The 19,847-nt window shown below is 36.0% G+C and overlaps 1 protein-coding gene across 11 annotated transcripts in view; it reads right to left on the minus strand.

The window, feature by feature from the left end:
• Positions 1-19,847, minus strand: part of CDC42BPA (CDC42 binding protein kinase alpha) — a 328,744-nt gene that overhangs the window by 191,675 nt on the left and 117,222 nt on the right. For all 11 annotated transcript variants that reach the window (XM_028826295.2, XM_077938812.1, XM_077938809.1 and 8 more), the window contains exons 4-5: positions 15,383-15,478; positions 9,607-9,755 (exon numbers count right to left, since the gene is read on the minus strand). In XM_028826295.2, coding sequence (XP_028682128.1) covers positions 9,607-9,755; positions 15,383-15,478 — 245 coding nt within the window. The remainder of the gene's footprint in view (positions 1-9,606; positions 9,756-15,382; positions 15,479-19,847) is intronic.

Raw genomic sequence — 19,847 nt, forward strand, 5'->3', positions numbered from 1 at the left:
TTTGCTACTACAAATAAAGCCACTATGAACATGCAAGTACAGATTTTTCTGTGACTATAAATTTTGACTTGTCTGGGATAAATGTTCAAGAATGTAACTGATGGGTCAGATCATGTTACATGCTTAACTTTTTAAAAAAAATGTCCAACTGTCTTCCAAAGTGGCTGTGCCATTTTTTATTTCTACCAGCAACATGTAAGAGATCCACTTTCTACATATCCTTGCCAGCATTTAGTATTATCTACTTTTTTATTTTAGCTGTTCGAATAGGTGGGTAATAATATCTCATTATGGTTTTAACTGTCATTTTCGTAATATTCAATATCAGTATATTGAACATCTTTTCATGTGCTTACTTGCCATCTCTATCTCCTCTTGGGTGAAATGTCTATTGTCTTTTCCCTATTTTGTAATTACATTGCTTGGACTTTTTAATTGCATTTCGAGAGTTCTTTATATAGTCTAGATATAAAATCTTTGTAAGATATGTTGACAACTATTTTCTCCCATTTTGTAGCCTGTCTTTTTATAGTCTTAGCAGGGTCTTTCATTGAGCACATAATTTTAATTTTAATGAAGTCCCATTTATTCATTTTTATTGACTTTTTTTGGTCATATCTAAAAACTCCTTACCAAGCCCTAGATCCAGAAAATGTTCTCCAATATTTTCCTCTATCAGTTTTATAGTTTTATGTTGTACATTTAAATCCCTGACCCATTTTGAATAAATTTTTGTATTTATGAGAGCTTTGGGGAAGTTATTTGGGCTTTTTTTTTTTGGTCTCTTATTTGAGCACCATTTGTTGAAGATTATTTTTGCTTTTGCACTTTTCTCAAAATCAGTTGGAAATACCTGTGTTAGCCTAGGTCTGGTACTGTGTACTTATTACATCGCAATTATCTCTTGGTCTTAAGGTGGCAATACAGTATGGCTTAATATCTGGTAGAGTGATTCTTTCCACTTTATTCTCCCTTTACAAAATCCTTTTAACTACTCCAGTTCTATTGCCTTTCCACATAAAACTTAAAATAAGCTTGTCTCTATCTAAAGAAATCTTGCTAGGATTTTGAGAGATTGCATTAAACCTATAGATTTGCTACCTCACGAAAGAACATGAAAAAAAAAAAAAAGAATAAAGACTAAGCCTGTAGATCAATTTGGGAAGAACTGACATCTTTAATGTTTAAAGCATTTCAAATCTACTAGCCACTCATTATTTCTAATTCCTCCAAACAATACTCACCAGTATTATTAGCTGCTCTATTAATATCATTTTTCTTCACTCTTCAATACCACTGCATCATTTCCCTGCCTCCTTCAAAAGGGAGAAGGCTACTGGGGTAATTCTCAGTAGAAAACAATAGTAATAGCCCCTTTGAGTGTTTATCATCATAACATTCTTAGGTTTCTCAATAAAATAAGCTGTTATTTTTCCAGGTAGTCATTTAACACTTTAATTAGCATCTTTGGAAATCTTTTCATCTTTACAAGAGAACTTTTTTTTTTAACCAAAAGTTCTTAGTTGCTGTACCCTCAATTGAGGTATGAGTTACTAAGAAATTATTTTAGGCAGATAGGAAAAAAAGGGGTCCTTGGAAGATTTTTCCAGCTCTTATCTAGCATGAAAGCCTTGGGTCTTAGACTCTGGCTGGCAATCTTTGATATGCAAATGTTAGCCATTAGAAACTGGGTCCACCTAACACGGCAATTACCATTCACCCAACACGGCGATTACCATTACCATCCGTTGTCCTCTTGCCCTTGCCCTAACATGTGCCTGACAGTATGGCTGCTCCCACATATCCCCACGTGTGTGAAACATCATGGCACCCTGCATTTGCATATTAAAAAGAGAGGGTGGGAGGGCCAGTTTTTCCGCGGGCTATGTGCATGAAATGCCAGGTCAAACCAATCCCCTGAGCTCTATGCAAATCAGACACCACCTCCTCCAGCCATCCAATATAGCTGGCTGATACCACCTGAAAGCGGGGTTCTGTCTCGTGGCTTTGGAGCCCCCCTTCCTCTGTCTCTGTAGAGGGGAGCTTTTTCTTTCTTTCCTCCCCCTTCTCTCTTGCCTATTAAACTCCCTGCTCCTTAAAATTACTCCACGTGTGTCCGTGTTTTTTTTTCTAATTCGACTCAAGAGGAAGAATCTGGTGTTCCTCCCCTCATCGGAGCCGTATCACAATGATAAAACATGTTGTTTTGAAATCTAAGTTTTAAAAGATTATGGGGAGATTTCCACTTCCAGTATGTAAGGAGTCCAGAAGTCACCACAGTGTCCTAACAAAAAGTAAAACCCTGAACGAACTGAAAAATCAACAACTCGTCTTAGATATGTAAGAGAAGTAAGGTCACAGGGCAAACTGTTGTCCCCAAATTGGACAGACAGGTGGCTATGGAGAATCACAACTTGGCAGTTTAAAAACCTATAGCAGAAACCTTGCAGGGAACCAGTGCCTGGTTAGGAAAACCTAAACTGTGATTAAAGAATTGCTGCAGGTTCAGTGTGGACAAGCCTGAAAGATTAAAAACTCCAAAGGTGGCCCAGTCATAGGGAGGTCCCACATTTATTTTTGAGTTTTACCACCAAGAGTTCAACCATGTCCTCATAGTGAATACCAGAGAAACATACCTTCATGCTTCCAACAGAGGGAGGAGAAAAGAGAATCTCTGCTGCATTCTGAAATATGCCAGAGTATTCTCTTCTTAAAAAGGCCTGCCCTCAGGAGAAACTATTTTACCAGAGTCTAACTTGTCTGGAATTTTTCAGAGCCTAATCTGCTGGGGTATTATCAGAGACTAACCTTCCAGAAGGAGGGGCAGTACCCAAGTCTGGCACCTTCTAGCCATCCTGTCCCAACTAAGCAGGAAGGCAGGAAGGGAGGTACAGAGGTGGCAGGAGTACTGAGAAGCTGAGAAGCCCTGGTGTTCACAGTGCAGTCTCACAGCCTCACTAAAGATTGGGACCTAATCATAGGACTACAGAATGGCCCCTTACCAACACATACATGCACACACACGTCCCTTGCCACTACATCAGTCAAAGCCTACTTATTGCAATTCCTTTTGCCCAATATATTGAGAAAAGAAAAAGAGCTCAAAGCTGTCTGAGCTATGTGAGGCATGCAAAATTTATTAGGCAAAAGCTTGGCCGTCCTCAAGCTTTGGGCTCAAAGTCTATACTTATTTTCTAATCTTGTTATTTAAGGTTAACAACATGTCTGCCTTTCAACAAAAAATTACAAGGCATACTAAAAATGGGACAAAGAGACTGGACAGACATCAAAATGATAGTCAGATATGGCAACAATGTTGCAATTATCAGACCAGGAATTTTAAAAACTATTATTGATATGTTAAAGACTTTATGGTTAAAGTACGCAACACGCAAGAACAGATAAATAAGATGGAAAGTCTAAGAAAGAATCAGAACTGTTAGAGATCAAAAACACTGTAACATAAATAAATAATACTTTTGATGAGCTCGTTAGTAGACCAGACCCCACTTAGGAAAGAATCTCTGAGCTTGAGAATATAATAGAAACTTCAAAACGAAAAAAGCAAAGACTGGGAGAAAAAACAAACAAACAAACAGAACAGAATATCCAAGAACTGTGGGATTACTACAAAAGGTATAAGTTACATGCAATGGGAATACTAGAAGGAAAGGGAATGAAGCAATAATGTCTGAGAATTTCCCAAAATTTTCCTACCTCAAACCACAGAGTCAGGAAATTCAAAAAGTATCAAGCAGGATAAATGCAACCCCCCACCCCCACAAAAAAAACTAACTATACCTAGGTACACCATTTTCAAACTACAGAATACAAAAAATAAATAAATAAATAAATCCTGAAAGAAGCCAGAGGCAAAAAACAACTTACGTATAGAGGAACAAAGATAACAATTATATCTGATTCCTTAGAAACCATGCAAGTAAGAAGAGAGTGAAGTGAAGTATTTAAAAGAAGAAGAAGAAAAAAAAACACCTCACCAACCTATGACTTCATTTGCTGCAAAATTACCCTTCAAAAGTGAAAGAGAAATACTTTCTCAGACAAAAACAAAAATTGAGGGAATTTGTTGCCAGGAAACTACTTTTCAGGAAAAATTTAAAAGTTCTTCAAAAAGAAGAAAAATGATATAAATCAGAAACAGAACTATGTAAAGAGAGGACCAGCATCAGAGAATGAATAAGTGAAGGCAAAATAAAAACTTTTATCTTTTATTTTTAATTAATCTAAAAGATAACAGGTTGTTCAAAAGAATGGCAACGATGTATTCAAATATGAATTCTTACTTATGCATGAAATAAATGACAGCAATGATACAAGGGACAAGAACGAGGAATCAGGATTACTCTGTTATCACAAGGTACTTCACTATCCATGAAACAGCACCATATTATTTCAAAGTGGGCTGACATTAGTTATAAATTTATATTGCAAACTCTAGGGTAACCATTAAGAAAAGTTAAAAAATGGAAGTATAATTGAAATGCTAAAAAGAGAGAGGAAAAAAAAAGCAATCATATAAAATGCAGCTTCATTCACAATTGCCAAAACTTAGAAGCAACCAAGATGTCCTTAAGTAGGTAAATGGATAAACTGTGGTACATGCAGACAATAGAATGTTACTCACTAAAAAGCAATGAGCTGTCACACCTTAAATATTGCTAAGCAAGAGAAGCCGATCTGAAAAGGCTATAAACTGCATGATTCCAACTATATGATATTCCAGAAAAGGCAAACCTATGAGACAGCAAAAAGATCAGTCATGTCCTGGGGTTAGCAGGTAGGGAGGAATAAAGAGGTGGAACACAGAACATTTTTAGGGCATTAAAATTATTCCGCATAATACTATTATGGTGGATACATGTTGTTCTGCATTTGTCAAAGCTCATAGAATGTACAACACCAACAGAGAACACGAATGTAAACATGTAAACTATGGACTTAGGTGATAATGAAGGGTCAGCGATGTTAACAAATGTGCCACACTCTGGTAAGGCATGTTGATAGTGGGGGAGGCTGTGCATGTGTGTGTGGTGGGCGGGAGGAGGTCTAAGGGAACTCTATATTTTCCACTCAATTTTTCTATGATCCTAAAACTGCTGTAAATAAGAAAGTTTATTAATTTAAAAAGTATATATGAAAGTGTATTCACTTAGAAATTGAGCTCTGATTCCTACCCCATCCATCCCATTTTCTCTCCACCCTAGTCTCTTTAGGCAACCATTTTTACAACTGCCAGTGCATTCTAGCAGTTGTAAAACTTTCCTTAGGAAATGCAAGCAAATTTAGAAATATATGCTTATATCCCCGCATTTCTTAAATAAAATTTAGCACACACAAAAGCTTATGAAAAATGCTGCCCAAAGAAAGGAAGGAAAAATCAGAAATGAAAACTAAGGAAGTATAAGAAATATTCTCAATAGACCTAGACAGAAAAATGTATTTAGAATTATAGAACTGAAGGATGAAACTATTTTATTTATAACAATTTTAATGCCTCAAATTTATAATTCAAAAAGATGTTTCCCTAATTGCAATGGCGTATTTTCTATACTGTCAAAACATTTTCATATACACATTTCATCTCACCTTCCCAATACCCTGGCAAAACAAGCAGAGTAAACGTCATTTATTATCCTCCTTTAACAGATGGAGAATCTGATAGGTGATGGACTTAAATCTTCTGATTCCTAGTCTACTGCTTTTTGACTACTCAATGTCATTAGAAAATATTTTACTTTAATTATTCCTACCATTTACTACTTTCCATTGCTCCTGTTAAACCTTTGTGCAAATTTTTCATATGCCAAGTTTTTGTGCTGATAGAAGACAAACACACTTTTATAAGTCTAGAAATAAATTTCCTTAAAAAGAACACAAGAAAAAGGAGAGTATTTCCTTCCTTAAATACATGAGTCTCACTATTCCCTTTTTGTATTCTCCACTTCCCTATATTTTAAGTTCATGAATTATAAAACATTAGGAAATTTGATAAATTTCATAAAACTCTAAGACATGAAGACATGAAGTTTACCACAAAATAACTTAACATTTCGTTGCCTAAAATTCATTGTAGTTTATTAGCTACCAAGATACAGAGTCTGTAACATTCAAGAGTTCCATGATAAGAACCAAAATCTGTCTTTACAAATTAATCTCCTACTAAACTCAACATGCACTCTTTTCTCTAGCCAAACTAGTCTATTAAGTATTTTCCAAAACTACCATTTGCCTGCTTATGTGCTTTTCTCCTACCATTCACTTATCTTGAATGCCTTCCTATCTGCCTACATACAGTCTTCTCATTCTTCAAAGCCCCACCATTAAAGTCTTCTATGAAAAACACGATGTTGTACAAAGAACATAAATCTGGTAACAAGCCTAACTTAGATTTTAATCTAGGCTATGCTACTTACTAACTAATGTCTCTGAAGCTGGGTTTCCTCATCTATAAGATGGGGCAACACCCATTTTAGATGACATCTAAATCACAGAATTTGTGTTGGAATACAGTGAATAGCACAAAGAGTTAAAAAAAAAAAAAAAGGACTAGAACTGATCATTAGAAATAAACTTATTACTCATTTCTTGAGCTCACTGTAACTTGCTTGTATAACTCATTTAGCAATCCACAGTCTGGACTCACTCTGTCAGTTTGGCCCTAAATGATTATTTAACTTGTGGCATTTTAAGTTTTATTTCTCTCTCAGGTTTTGTGTCTCCAAACAACTGAAACCTTTTCAAAAGCCACAACTATATGCTATACCTACTTACTTACAATTCCACATAGTTTTAGCATGTTACTTATAAAAGAGGACTCAAAAAATATTTCCTCAGTAAAGCATTTGCTGAAAATAATCTATCCAGAAAATGAGAAAAACATTTTAAGAAGAGCATTAACACAATGGAGCATCCACGGAAAGGTAAAAGGAAAGAAAAGGAGGGAGGGAGAAGAGGTGTGGGAATGGGCAGAGTGTGTGGCGTGGGGTTAAGACAAGGAAGATAGGAAGTGTATTCAGATTGTGATAACAGAGAAACTAGAGATGTTCAGATGTTTAACCTAAAGAAGACTTCAGAAAGCATGATAAATAGAAGAGACATAAATTATATGTGACTCTAAAAGCAAAACTAGGACCAATGACTAAAATAAAAAGAAATTCAAGGCCGGGAGTGGTGGCTCATGCCTGTAATCCCAGCATGTTTGGAGGCTGAGGCGGGCAGATCACCTGAGGTAGGGAGTTCAAGACCAACCTGACCAACATAGAGAAAACCCGTCTCTACGGGTTTTCTAAAAGTACAAAAAATTAGCCAGGCTTCATGGTGCATGTAATCCCAGCTACTCGGGAGGCTGAGGCAGGAGAATTGCTTTAACCCAGGAGGCGAAGGTTGTGCTGAGCCAAGATTGCACCAGGGCACTCCAGCTTGGGCAACAAGAATGAAACTCTGTCTCAAAAAAAATAAAGAAAAGAAATTCAGCTTAATATAAAATAAAATTTTATAATATTAGAGCTGCCCAACCATGGAATAAATATGATTCATTTAAAAGTACCTTGTAAAATTAAATGTACTTAAGCATAGCTCAAGGTTGAAATGGTTTTCAGTCCAAAAAACAGTATCTCTAACAAGCCTGGCAGAATGAAAGATATTACAAATACCTCATATTTACTTTCATCAATCGAAGCATATAATTTTCAGAAGTAGTCATTCTTTGTCAAGAATTACATATAAACTGGGTAAAGTCTCTCAATTCCACAAGCCTAAGACTCTATGTTTTGTAACATTCTTCAAATATTCAATGAAATAGTATTTTCTGTAAGTATTTTTAAATGATAGTCCTCAGCTAGGATTTTGGATTACTGTTTAAACCACAAAATAGCATTTTGGTTTCTCATTCTATAAGTGACTTTTGAGACCACAATACCATCTTTAAAGCTGCACTGTGGCCAGGAGTGGTAGCTCATGCCTCTAATCCCAACACTTTGGGAAGCTGAGGTGGCAGGACCACTTGAGTCCAGGAGTTCAAGACCAGCCTGAGCAACACAGTGAGACCCCCATCTCTACAAAAATTTAAATTAAAACAAAAACAAAAACTGCATTGTCCTTTACAATTTTCAAAGCATTTCCATATCTTTATTTTCAATGAAAACTATGGACAATCAGATACCCACAGAGAAAAGCACATGAATAGGCAAGAGCCAAACAGAGATATGATAAAATATAAATTGTTTAATTATTCTTCCTTTAATAATGTCTTAGAACTTCAATACTAATTAAATAAAACAGCGATTAAGACACCCACATCTTAAAAAGCAAACACCGAAACAGAAACATTCTATTCCTGCCACATTCATGTTCTTCTCAAAGATCACTCTTACCACCCAAAACTTAAAAGAAACAGTCACTGCTGTCTTAGAGCATAGTTCTCGGAGTGTGGTCACTATACCAGCAGCAGCATCACCACCTGGGAACTTGTTAGAGATGGCAATTCCCCCGCCCCACCCAACCTACTGAATCAGCACTTCTGCAGCTGACTCAACAATCTGGGTTTCAACCAGGCTTCCTCCACAGGATTCAGATGCATGCCAAAGTTTGAAAAGCACTCTTAGAAAATGGTTTAGTTTATTTCTAACTTGGCAGTATCCCTTTACCTACTTCTCCTCAGCACCTTTCTCTTTCTCACATTTTGCACTATCCAAAGATACTCTCATTTGAATGATTAATTCACCAACAATGTTCTGCTCTTTCCTACTTTCCTCTTAAAATGTGAGGGTACCTTTTCAATCATCCCATATATCCTTAATTTATTTCTTACTTTTTGTGTGTCCTTCCAAATTCATGTTGGTATTTTTAAATTTTTTAAATGTAAATTATTAAGTTTATAATAAATTACTCCATGAACATCAAAATTATCACTTTCATACAAAAAATCTCTTTTGACACATACAATCCTTGAAAGTATTTTCTTGAGAAACATAAAATATATAATACAGGACTTATTTAGCAAATGAAGCTATGACTTATGGTCTAGAATTCCAGCTAATTTAAATATATAAGACTCAACTATAAGAAAACTGACCAATACATACTCCTTTTGAGATGGAATTCATATGTACATTTAAACAAGAGCGGTTTTTAAAGAAGTGGTTTCTAGAAATGCTGACTGGAAGTGAGAACTTTTTTTTAAAACAGATTTAGGGGGTACAAGTGCAGTTTTGCTACATGGACATATTGTGTAGTTGTGAGGTATGCAATATAGCGTACCCATCACTTGATAGTGTACCCTGTACCCATAGGCAATTTCTCATCCCTCACCTCCTCCCACCTTTCCTAGTCTCCAATGTCTACTATTCTAGCAGTGAGAACTTTTAGATCCTATACACGTACATGCATGTATAAGCAGGCACATCGGTTCTGTAATGCTGACAAATAACAACAAAGTAAAACAACCAAAATCGTCTGAAAATAATTTTTTTTGGTTGACAATAAATGTACCCAAGACCATAATTCATAAATCTGGCAAGAAATAGACCTTTGTTGCTAGATATTACATAGTAACTCACAGTCAGGTACAATGAAGGACTGTCTTACCTGTGTACATAATGTAGCTGATGAACTGAGTCAATTGCTATCACCATCTCAGCCAAGTAAAATCGAGCCATATCTTCAGGCAATCTATCTTCAAATTTGCTGAGTAAAGTAAGCAAATCACCACCAACATAATAATCCATAACCAGGTACTGTGAATGAAAAAAATAAAATGTACTCAGTAAACTAATAAGGGTGAAAGATTAATATACTGTATCCCAAGGTCAAACAGGACTGGGTCAAATATTTATGCAGTTAATTACATATGCAGCTAATTAACAAGAAACTGTGTAAGATGATGATCAGCAGTCATTACAAAACTTCTAAATTTCATACAGCAGTAAAACAAAACTTTTAAAGACTGGGGCAGAGAACAACACAGGGTTACCATTCTTCTTGCTGTATTTTGCAAAGAGATAATATCATCATTATTATCATCTTCCAACAATGGAACACAGCTTTCCAAGATTTTAGAATAACGAACATTTGAATCCAGCCCCCCTCAAAAAAAAAACAATAAAAGAAAAAATTCGAATACAGGATCGTCCCTACATTGAAAGAAATTCGTATTCATCATCATTATGTTTTCCTTATTTTACCCAGTAAGAACTTTATTAGAACCAGCATCAGTCTATAGATCAGCATTTAGAAACCACTACTGCGTAGAATATAGTAATTCTCACCATATGTTTCTCTTCCCATTTCTAATACTATAAATATCAGAATGAGCTTTTCTCAGGTGTATATAATAAACAGATGCCAACTAATTTTAGATATGGATGCTTATGGGTATGTATGTGGGTGTGCCAAAAAAGAAACGATGAGGATAGTACATTAAACTGTTCACTGGGATTCTCTAGGTTGTTAGATTACACCTGATGTTATAACTTTATGTTCTACATTGCTTTATAAACATGTATTACATACACATGTGTATTTGTGTGTATATTATATATTATTTTTAAGTGAGGGAGAAAACTAGGCATAGTGGAAAAATGGGTATTGTAGTCAGAGAAACCTATATTCAAATACTGACTCCATGTTGTAAGTGGAAGTTGAAAAATTAATCTCTGTGACATTTCATTATTATATATAGACATATCATAAGTATAATAATGATAATGTAGCACTTAGCATGAAGGCTAGTGAGTATAAGACACGTGAAGGTCATTAATAATGCCTTGAAATTAAGGTTTTATTACAGAATAAAGATATTGTTTTAGGGATATTACTGACTTGACATTAAGATTTAAAGAGTCTTGAAAAAATTCAAATTCCTTTTATTACTGTATGTTAAAATTATTAACATAGTAAATGTGTGTTAAACCAAAGAAACTAATTTCACATATTTAAAGTCTTGAAAATTAGGAAGCAGAATGTATTTAAAATCCTGGTCTTGGTCTACTTGCTGTATTTACTAGGCCCAACATTTTTGTTTGTTTGTTTTGAGACAGTCTTGCTCTGTCGCCAGGCTGCAGTGCAGTGGCACGATCTTGGCTCACTGCAACCCCCGACTCCTGGGTTCAAGTGATTCTCACGCCTCAGCCTCCCAAGTAGCTGGGATTACAGGCATGCGCCACCATACCCAGCTAATTTTTCTATTTTTAGTAGAGACGGGGTTTCACCATGTTGGCCAGGATGGTCTTGATATCCTGACCTTGTGATCTGCCCACCTCGGCCTCCCAAAGTGCTGGGATTACAGGCGTGAGCCACCATGCTGGGCTGGCCTAATGTTGAACTGACCCTATCCTGACAATTTACTTTTGATTAAAGTGTGAAGACTATTTTCTTATAGACAGAGTCTATAAGACTAAAAGTCTAAAATAACTAGATAATTCATTCTTTCTCCTCAATTCAAATGAAACGTCCCTTCATCGTATTTTAAGATCCCAAATATACTCGTATCTGTTCCTAGATAATCTATTCTGCTATGGTTACCTATTCCTATATTATTATAATATCATATTGTTCAGATCGGTTAATTTTATAGTAAAATTGAATATCTGGTACTCCTAATCACAAACTACTTTGAAAATATTACCCAATGTAGCTAAGGCATCTTTAAATAAGTTTTTAAAAAACATACACTGAGAGGTAATATTCATAATAGGTCAAAGATATAATCCTAACATCAAGAGCCCCTACCAACTATTAAGAGAGGGACAAACGATCCAACAAAACTAGGCTAAGAATATTAACAGATAATTCACATAAGAGGTAACACGATCAGCCAATTAATACATGCTGAACTTCAATAGTCATTAGGGAAATGAAAGCCAAAGCAACAATCACTGATTTTAGGAATCACTGGTCGGATTACTAAAAAGACCATCACAGCTTTGGGGATTGTTTTCAGTCCAAGGAAAGAATGCTAAAACATCTGAAAACGTGCAATAAACGAGTTATATGTCCCAAAATGAGCATTTCAAGATACGATTCTAGAAGTCTTCCTAGGAATATCAGGAAACTCTTTTAATTCCCATGCTGCCATAACAAAGAGATTAACAGTTAATCTTTAGAGGCTCACCTTATAGTTATTCCTCCTTGCTTTCTTTTTACTATTAAAAAATACTTTTCTAAAAAAAGATACTTTTCTAATAATTTCTGTCTTCACAAATTGGATTCCTATAAAGAATTTAGAGTTCATATGAGTTACTGCAATTAATTTAAAATTCAAGTATCTTTCACCTTTTAAAAAAGTTACGTATGTCAATTCAAGGTATTTTCCTTTTTTTCCTCAACCATAAAATAACTAATCAGGAAATAATGAATAAGAAAGTACAGAAGGAACAAATTTCACTGGTTCATTATATTCTAGTGTTATGTAAGTGATAAAAATTTTATGTGTCAATGTTGACATAACTAAGCAGCTTTGTATTTAACGAGCTTTTTTAAAGAAAAAAATGATCTAATCACATATCTACCATTCATTAAATTATGTGCCTTTTTCTGAAACACACAAAAGGTCTACTTGCTATAACTACAAATTTTTTCATAAACTATAGTGGTAAACAGGTTAGAAATGAAAGTTATTTGCCACAGCTTTCTCAAACTGTATAACATTATAAATTATGTTCTTTACTTGGCAATTTAAAAGCTATCAGGGTTAAACATTACTTTGAAAAATAATTATATATAATAAAATTTCCTTTTATGGTATCTAAAATTAGCTTTGTCAACATTTTTTAATGATTTTATTTTCTAATATTGTAAAAATGTTCAAAAGGAAATCTTTCATGATAACCAAGACCTCTGACTCTTGAGATGAATATATGATGAAGGCTCCCCTAAACTACAGAAACACTGGCAAGTTATAGGAGATTTGACTGCTACAGTGTTTCATTCTTCCTCCAGTTATGTCTTTAATTCTATTTTAGTAATTATTGAGTGGTATATACAGACTATTTTTCCCTGAGAAATGTCTTTGAAAAAGAAATGTTAACCCTAATGTCAAATACAAAAGAATGCAAATAAAACTAAATGAAAGGAGAGAGATAATTAACAGTTCAGGCTTTTTTTGCTATATAAAATTTGGTATTTGAGTAATTTACTTCTATTAATATATCTACAAAATTATATAATTATTTCTATATTTATACCAAAATGTAGAATTTTAAGCAATGCACAAATCTGCAGTGTTACATTTATCTAATACAGAATGCAATGTCATAGTGGATTTTATTCATTATTTGAAAACATTTTGAAAATTATCATGATACATTGCTATAATTTTTCTAGGCAAAGATGTGGGATGTGTTTTAATCTGCTCTTGCAAATGTTGTTAACAAACCCATGCAGATTATATTTGCATGATACATTCACCCCTAAAATTTTGTATATTAAATAAAATTAAATCCAGTTAAAACATCATTACATTCAGTTCAACAACTATGCAACTAGCGCATACAAAACTCTTTATACTATGGCTTTTAAACAATTCTCACTATAACCCACAATAATATATATGGCTTATATGATAATTCAGTATATTATAAAATAAATGTGTCATGAGACTACATTCACTCTTACTACTTGTCATTAACTCTGTCATTTTCTATTCTATTTAATCTTCAAAAATGTTGCTTATGGCTGGGCATGGTGGCTCATGCCTGTAATCCACACACCTTAGGAGGTCAAGCTGAGAGGATCACTTGAAGCCAAGAGTTCAAGATGAGCCTGAGCAACAAACTGAGACTCCATTTTTACCAAAAAAAAAAAAAAAAAAATTAAGTTAGTGGGGCACAGTGGCACACACCTGTAGTCCCAGTTACTCAAGAGGCTGAGGTGGGAGGGTTGCTTGAGCCCAGGAGTCAGAGGCAGCAGTGAGCTCTAATTGGGCAACAGAGCAAGATCCAGCCTGGGCAACAGAGTAAGATCTTGTCTCTTTAAAATTAAAAAAAAAAAGGAAAAGAGAAAAAAATGCTGCTTGTAACTGACTTAATTGATGTTATTACCCACTAATGGGTCACCATCTGCAGTTTAATAAAACATTATTATATTCTTATAAGCATGTAAGGGATATAAAAGACAAGTAATGACATTATTTGAACACCTAGATCTGGCCTGAAATCAGACAAACCCCATGAGTATTATAGAGTTGCATAAACCTTTATTTTTTTTTCCTTGTTTCCAGTGGGGTTGGAAAAACCTTTAATTTTAAATTATCTAAAGATGGTCCAGTCCATGTAACTTATTTAAATTTTTTTTTTTTTTTTTTTTTTTTTGAGACTGAGTCTTGCTCTGTCACCCAGGCTGGAGTGCAGTGGCACGATCTTGGCTCACTGCAACCTCCACCTCCCGGGTTCACGCCATTCTCCTGCCTCAGCCTCCTGAGTAGCTGGGACTACAGGTGCCCGCCACCACGCCCGGCTAATTTTTTGTATTGTTAGTAGAGACGGTGTTTCACCATGTTAGCTAGGATGGTCTCAATCTCCTGACCTCATGATCCGCCCGCCTTGGCCTCCCAAAGTGCTGGGATTACAGGTGTGAGCCACCACATCTGGCCTATTTAAATGTTTTTTAAAGTTGTATCAAAAAAAATCAGAGATATATACACATGTGTTATGTAATAAAAATAATTTAAAAACGTAAAGTTAGAATGAGATGAGAAAGATTAATTTCAATGGGAAATTCTGGAAATGATTATTTTAAGATGAATTTGAGCACAATTTTAAAGTGCTAGCTGGACTTTAACAGAAGCAGGGGAAGAGGAATGGTACTGGTATTAAAGGTATCATGAAAAACTCCTGAAGGCCTTCTACAGAACTTAACTAATAGCAATTAAATGTTTGGATTTAGCTTCGACTTGCTTATTAAAAAGCATAAAGAATTCCAATGAAAAGGTATCAAATTTCCAGGGAGAAAAAAAAACACCACATATCAAGTGAACAACTTACCCTATGTGAAATGCTGTTAATTTTCTTTTTTTTTTTAATTATACTTTTAAGTTCTAGGGTACATGTGCACAACGTGCAGGTTTGTTACATATGTATACATGTGCCATGCTGGTGTGGTGCACCCATTAACTTGTCATTTACATTACGTATATCTCCTAATGCTATCCCTGCCCCCTCCCCTCGCCCCCGACAGGCCCCAGTGTGTGATGTTCCCCTTCCTGTATCCAAGTGTTCTCACTGTTCAGTTCCTACCTATGAGTGAGAACATGTGGTGTTTGGTTTTTTATATAAAACCTACATTTAAACGATGTTTAAATAAAAATAATTCTAATTCTTCCAACAAAAAAATAGTAAGTATACAGAAATACAAAAATGATTCTTACTAAGTTATTGTCATCCTGGAAAGCATAGTGCAAGGTTGTAATCCATTTATTGTCTCCATTCACTAATACATCCCTTTCTTCACGAAAACATGCTGTCTGAAATGCAAAAAGAAAAATTTTAGAGTATACTTTATGTAAAACTAGGAAATATACAAAGAATTACTATGTTTATTATATTATTTCTGTTATGGAAAAGGAATACACCTGATATTATAAGACATTTCAATAACACAAGTTTCAAACCACCCTCAGAAACTGGGCTACTGGAATAGTAACTTTTAAAAATATATTTTATATTAAAAAACACTTTTATAGTTCAAAATAATCAGAAAAACGCACAGAATAATTCAAGAACCATGGACCAACCCATCATCCATATAATATAAATGTCTACATTTTGCCATATTTACTTCTGATCTTTTTAAAGAAATAACATGTAAATTGTAGCCTTCCTACTCCAAACTGCGAACCCATTCTCTTCCCTTTCTCCCGTTGTAATAATAATTTGAAGTCATTGGATAGTCCACCAATTATATGACTTGATCACAAGTGTATGTCTATAAACAACAGATTTGTTTTATGTTTTGAAAATGTTCATGGGCCAGGTGCAGTGGCTCACGCCTGTAATCCCAGCACTCTGGGATGCCAAGGCGGGCAGACTGCTTGAGCTCAGGAGTTCAAGATCAGCCTGAGCAACATAGCGAAACCCTGTCTCTAAAAATATACAAAAATCAGCAGGGTGTGGTGGCATACACCTGTAATCCCAGCTACCCAGGAGGCTAAGGCAGGAGAATTGCTTGAACCCAGGAGGCACAGGTTGCAGTGGGCCAAGATAGTATCACTGCACTCCAACCTGGGTGACAGGGTGAGACCTTGTCTCAAAAAAAAGAAAGAAAAAGAAAACGAAAAAATTTATGTGAATGTTATAATTTTATCTATCCTTTTGCAATTTGACTTTTTTTTTTTTCTCAAGAATGACTGCTCTTCTTTTGACTGCTATGGCATACCATTGTTTGAATGCACTATAATTTATTTATGCAATAACCATGGAGAAACATAGGTTATTTCCAGTTTTGTATTATTATTACACAATGTTGGAATAAACATATTTGTACAAATGTGCAAGAGTTTCTCCACTGTATATACTTAGAAGTAGAAATGCTAAATGCAAATTTCTTTTTTTTTTTTTTTTTTTTTTTTTTTTTTTTTTTTTGGAGACGGAGTCTCACGCTGTTGCCCAGGCTGGAGTGCAGTGGCGCGATCTCGGCTCACTGCAAGCTCCGCCTCCCGGGTTCCCACCATTCTCCTGCCTCAGCCTCCTGAGTAGCTGGGACTACAGGCGCCCGCCACGGCGCCCGGCTAATTTTTTGTATTTTTAGTAGAGACGGGGTTTCACTGTGGTCTCGATCTCCTGACCTTGTGATCCGCCCGCCTCGGCCTCCCAAAGTGCTGGGATTACAGGCTTGAGCCACCGCGCCCGGCCCTAAATGCAAATTTCAACTTTACCATTTAGCCAATTTTCTTTCCTGAGTGCTATACCAATTACTATCTCCACCCAGAATATAAAAGCTCTGCTTTTCCCCATATCCTCAACTACATATGACATTATTAGACTTTTAAGTGGTTGCTAATACGATGGATGTGAAATAATATCATTATTCCTTTAATTAACATATTCCTAATTACAGGTGCAGAGAAATAGCTTTACATACACTTACTGGACACCTGAGCTTTGTCTTTTAATTGTTCACTCCCCTTGTCCATTTTATCTAATGGATTGGTTTTTCAAATTTTTTTTTCAAGTTGTAGTTTATTCTGAGAATATATTTCCACTACTATAAAAGTATATCCTGGAGAACCTTAGAAATATATAAACAAAAATAAAAAATAATTTTTTAACTTTTTTTTTTTTTTTGAGACAGGATCTCACTCTATTGCCCAAGCTGGAGTACAGTGCTACGATCACAGCTCACTGCAGCCCAGGCTCCTGGGCTCAAGTGATCCTCCCACCTTTGCCTCTCGAGTAGCTGGGACTACAGGTGCACACCACTATGACCAGCTAATTTTTTAATTTCTTTCTAGAGACGAGGTCTCACTATCTTGCTCAGGTTGGTCTCGTACTACTGGGCTCAAGCAATCTTCCAGCCCCCTCAAAGTGCTAGGATTACAGGTATGAGCTACTATACCCAGCCTAAAAATTAATTTTATATATCATAATTTTGTAATACATTATCCTTAATTTTTAACTAAAAAGAAACAAAAATAACACTATGACAGAAACTTCAAAGATAACTCTAAGAAAGTAAAAGTCTCCCTGAGTCATGTTCCCATAGTTTCACTGACCAACTGTTGTGTCCAGAGGTTACCATTATTAACTCTTTGGTCAGAATCCTTCCAGAAAATCTGTGTCTATATAAGCATGCATGCGTGCACACAGAGATTATATATTCACACGGTATTCCACCTCCCCTATATGTTTTGGTCTTTATACAAATGAGATTATAGTGCTCTGTAAGTTGTTTTTTTTTTTTTTCAAGTAACAATGAATTTGAACATCCTTCCATATCAGTACATAGAAATCTACCTAATTTTTTCTTAATGGCTACACTATATTCCAGATACACTAAAAACATTATCATACAGTATGCTATATATAATAAGTGATTATTGTTTCCCACAAGGTAAATTCAACAGTCATGATACACAAAACAATTAAATTACTAAAATCTACAACACTATGCTTTGGTTCTTTCTTCTTGCTCTGTCGCCCAGGCTGGTGTGCAGTGGCACAATCTCAGCTCACTGCAACCTCCGCCTCCTGGATTCGAGCAATTCTCCTGCCTTAGCCTCCCGAGTAGCTGGGACTACAGGTGAGCGCCACCAGGCCCAGTTAATTTTTTGTATTTTCAGTAGAGACGAGGCTTCACTGTGTTAGCCAGGATGGTCTTCCTGTCCTGACCTCGTGATCCTCCCACCTTGGCCTCCCAAAGTGCTGGGATTACAGGCATGAGCCACTGCACCTAGCCGTTCTGGTTCTTTTTAAGGGGAAAACAGAAAGCACTTTACATACTTCTTACTAAGTCCTGTTTTATGATTTAACTGACCTGAGGTTATGGTTTACTGCTAACATTTTAGAGAGCTTGTAAAGACTGCCAGAGTCTAGGAGACTACTTTCTCCTGGCTTTATCTCACTATAAGAGCAATCTGAAATTTTATAAACATTCTAGCTAGAATTTAATAAATATTCATTATTTAATTTGACCAATAACTCAAAACTAAAAAAAGTTCCAAAGACTTTAGTCAACAGAACATATTAAACTTTGAGTTCTAATCTATGTTAAACTGTTTAAAAAAACTATCTTTAAAAAATAAAAATAGGCCGGGCGCGGTGGCTCAAGCCTGTAATCCCAGCACTCTGGGAGGCCGAGGCGGGCGGATCACGAGGTCAGGAGATCGAGACCATCCTGGCTAACACGGTGAAACCCCGTCTCTACTAAAAAAAATACAAAAAACTAGCCGGGCGAGGTGGCGGGCGCCTGTAGTCCCAGCTATTCGGGAGGCTGAGGCAGGAGAATGGCGTAAACCCGGGAGGCGGAGCTTGCAGTGAGCTGAGATCCGGCCACTGCACTCCAGCCCGGGCGACAGAGCGAGACTCCGTCTCAAAAAAATAAATAAATAAAAAATAAAAATAATAGGCCAGGAGTGGTGGCTCGTATCCGCAGTCCCATGCTTTGGGAAGTGAGGTGAGAGGATTACTTGAGGCCTGAAGTTTGAAACCAGCCTGCCTTACACAGCAAGACCCTCACTGTACAGGGAAAAAAAAAAATCTGCCAGGCTGGTGGCATGCACCTTTGTAGTCCTAGCTACTTGGAAGGCTGAGGCAGGAAGATCACATGAGCCTAGGAGTTTAAGGCTGAAGTGAGCTAAGATCACACCATTGCACTCTAGCCTGGGCCACAGAGCAAGACTCTGTCTCTTCAAAAACATTAATTAAAATAAGAAAATAAACAATATAAACTATTTATAACATAAACTTTCAAACGTATACAAGGGTAGAGAAACTAGAATAAAAACCCCCGCCTCCTAATGTACTCAACTTCAACAATTATTTTCTTGGTCAATCTTATTTCTTTTAGACCCTCACTCACTTACTACCATCCCCTAGCACCATACACACACAGGAGCATATACATATTTTTAAGCAAACCCCAGACATCACATGATTTTATCCATAAATATCTAGCTATTAAATGATTCCTATCAATGGCTTGAATCCTGAGTCTAGGTATAAAGCACAGGCTACATTTTTGCTTCAACATATCACATGGCTCTCAGTTGCTTGTCACAATTGGGAAAGGATGGGTTCTGCTGGCATTTAGTGGGTAGAGGCCAGGGATACTGCTAAATAACCTACAATGCACACAACAACCCCTCCACCAAAGAATTATCTGGCCCCAGTTGTCAA

The sequence above is a fragment of the Macaca mulatta genome, chromosome 1 (assembly GCF_049350105.2).
Source record: "Macaca mulatta isolate MMU2019108-1 chromosome 1, T2T-MMU8v2.0, whole genome shotgun sequence".
Lineage (NCBI taxonomy): Eukaryota > Metazoa > Chordata > Mammalia > Primates > Cercopithecidae > Macaca > Macaca mulatta.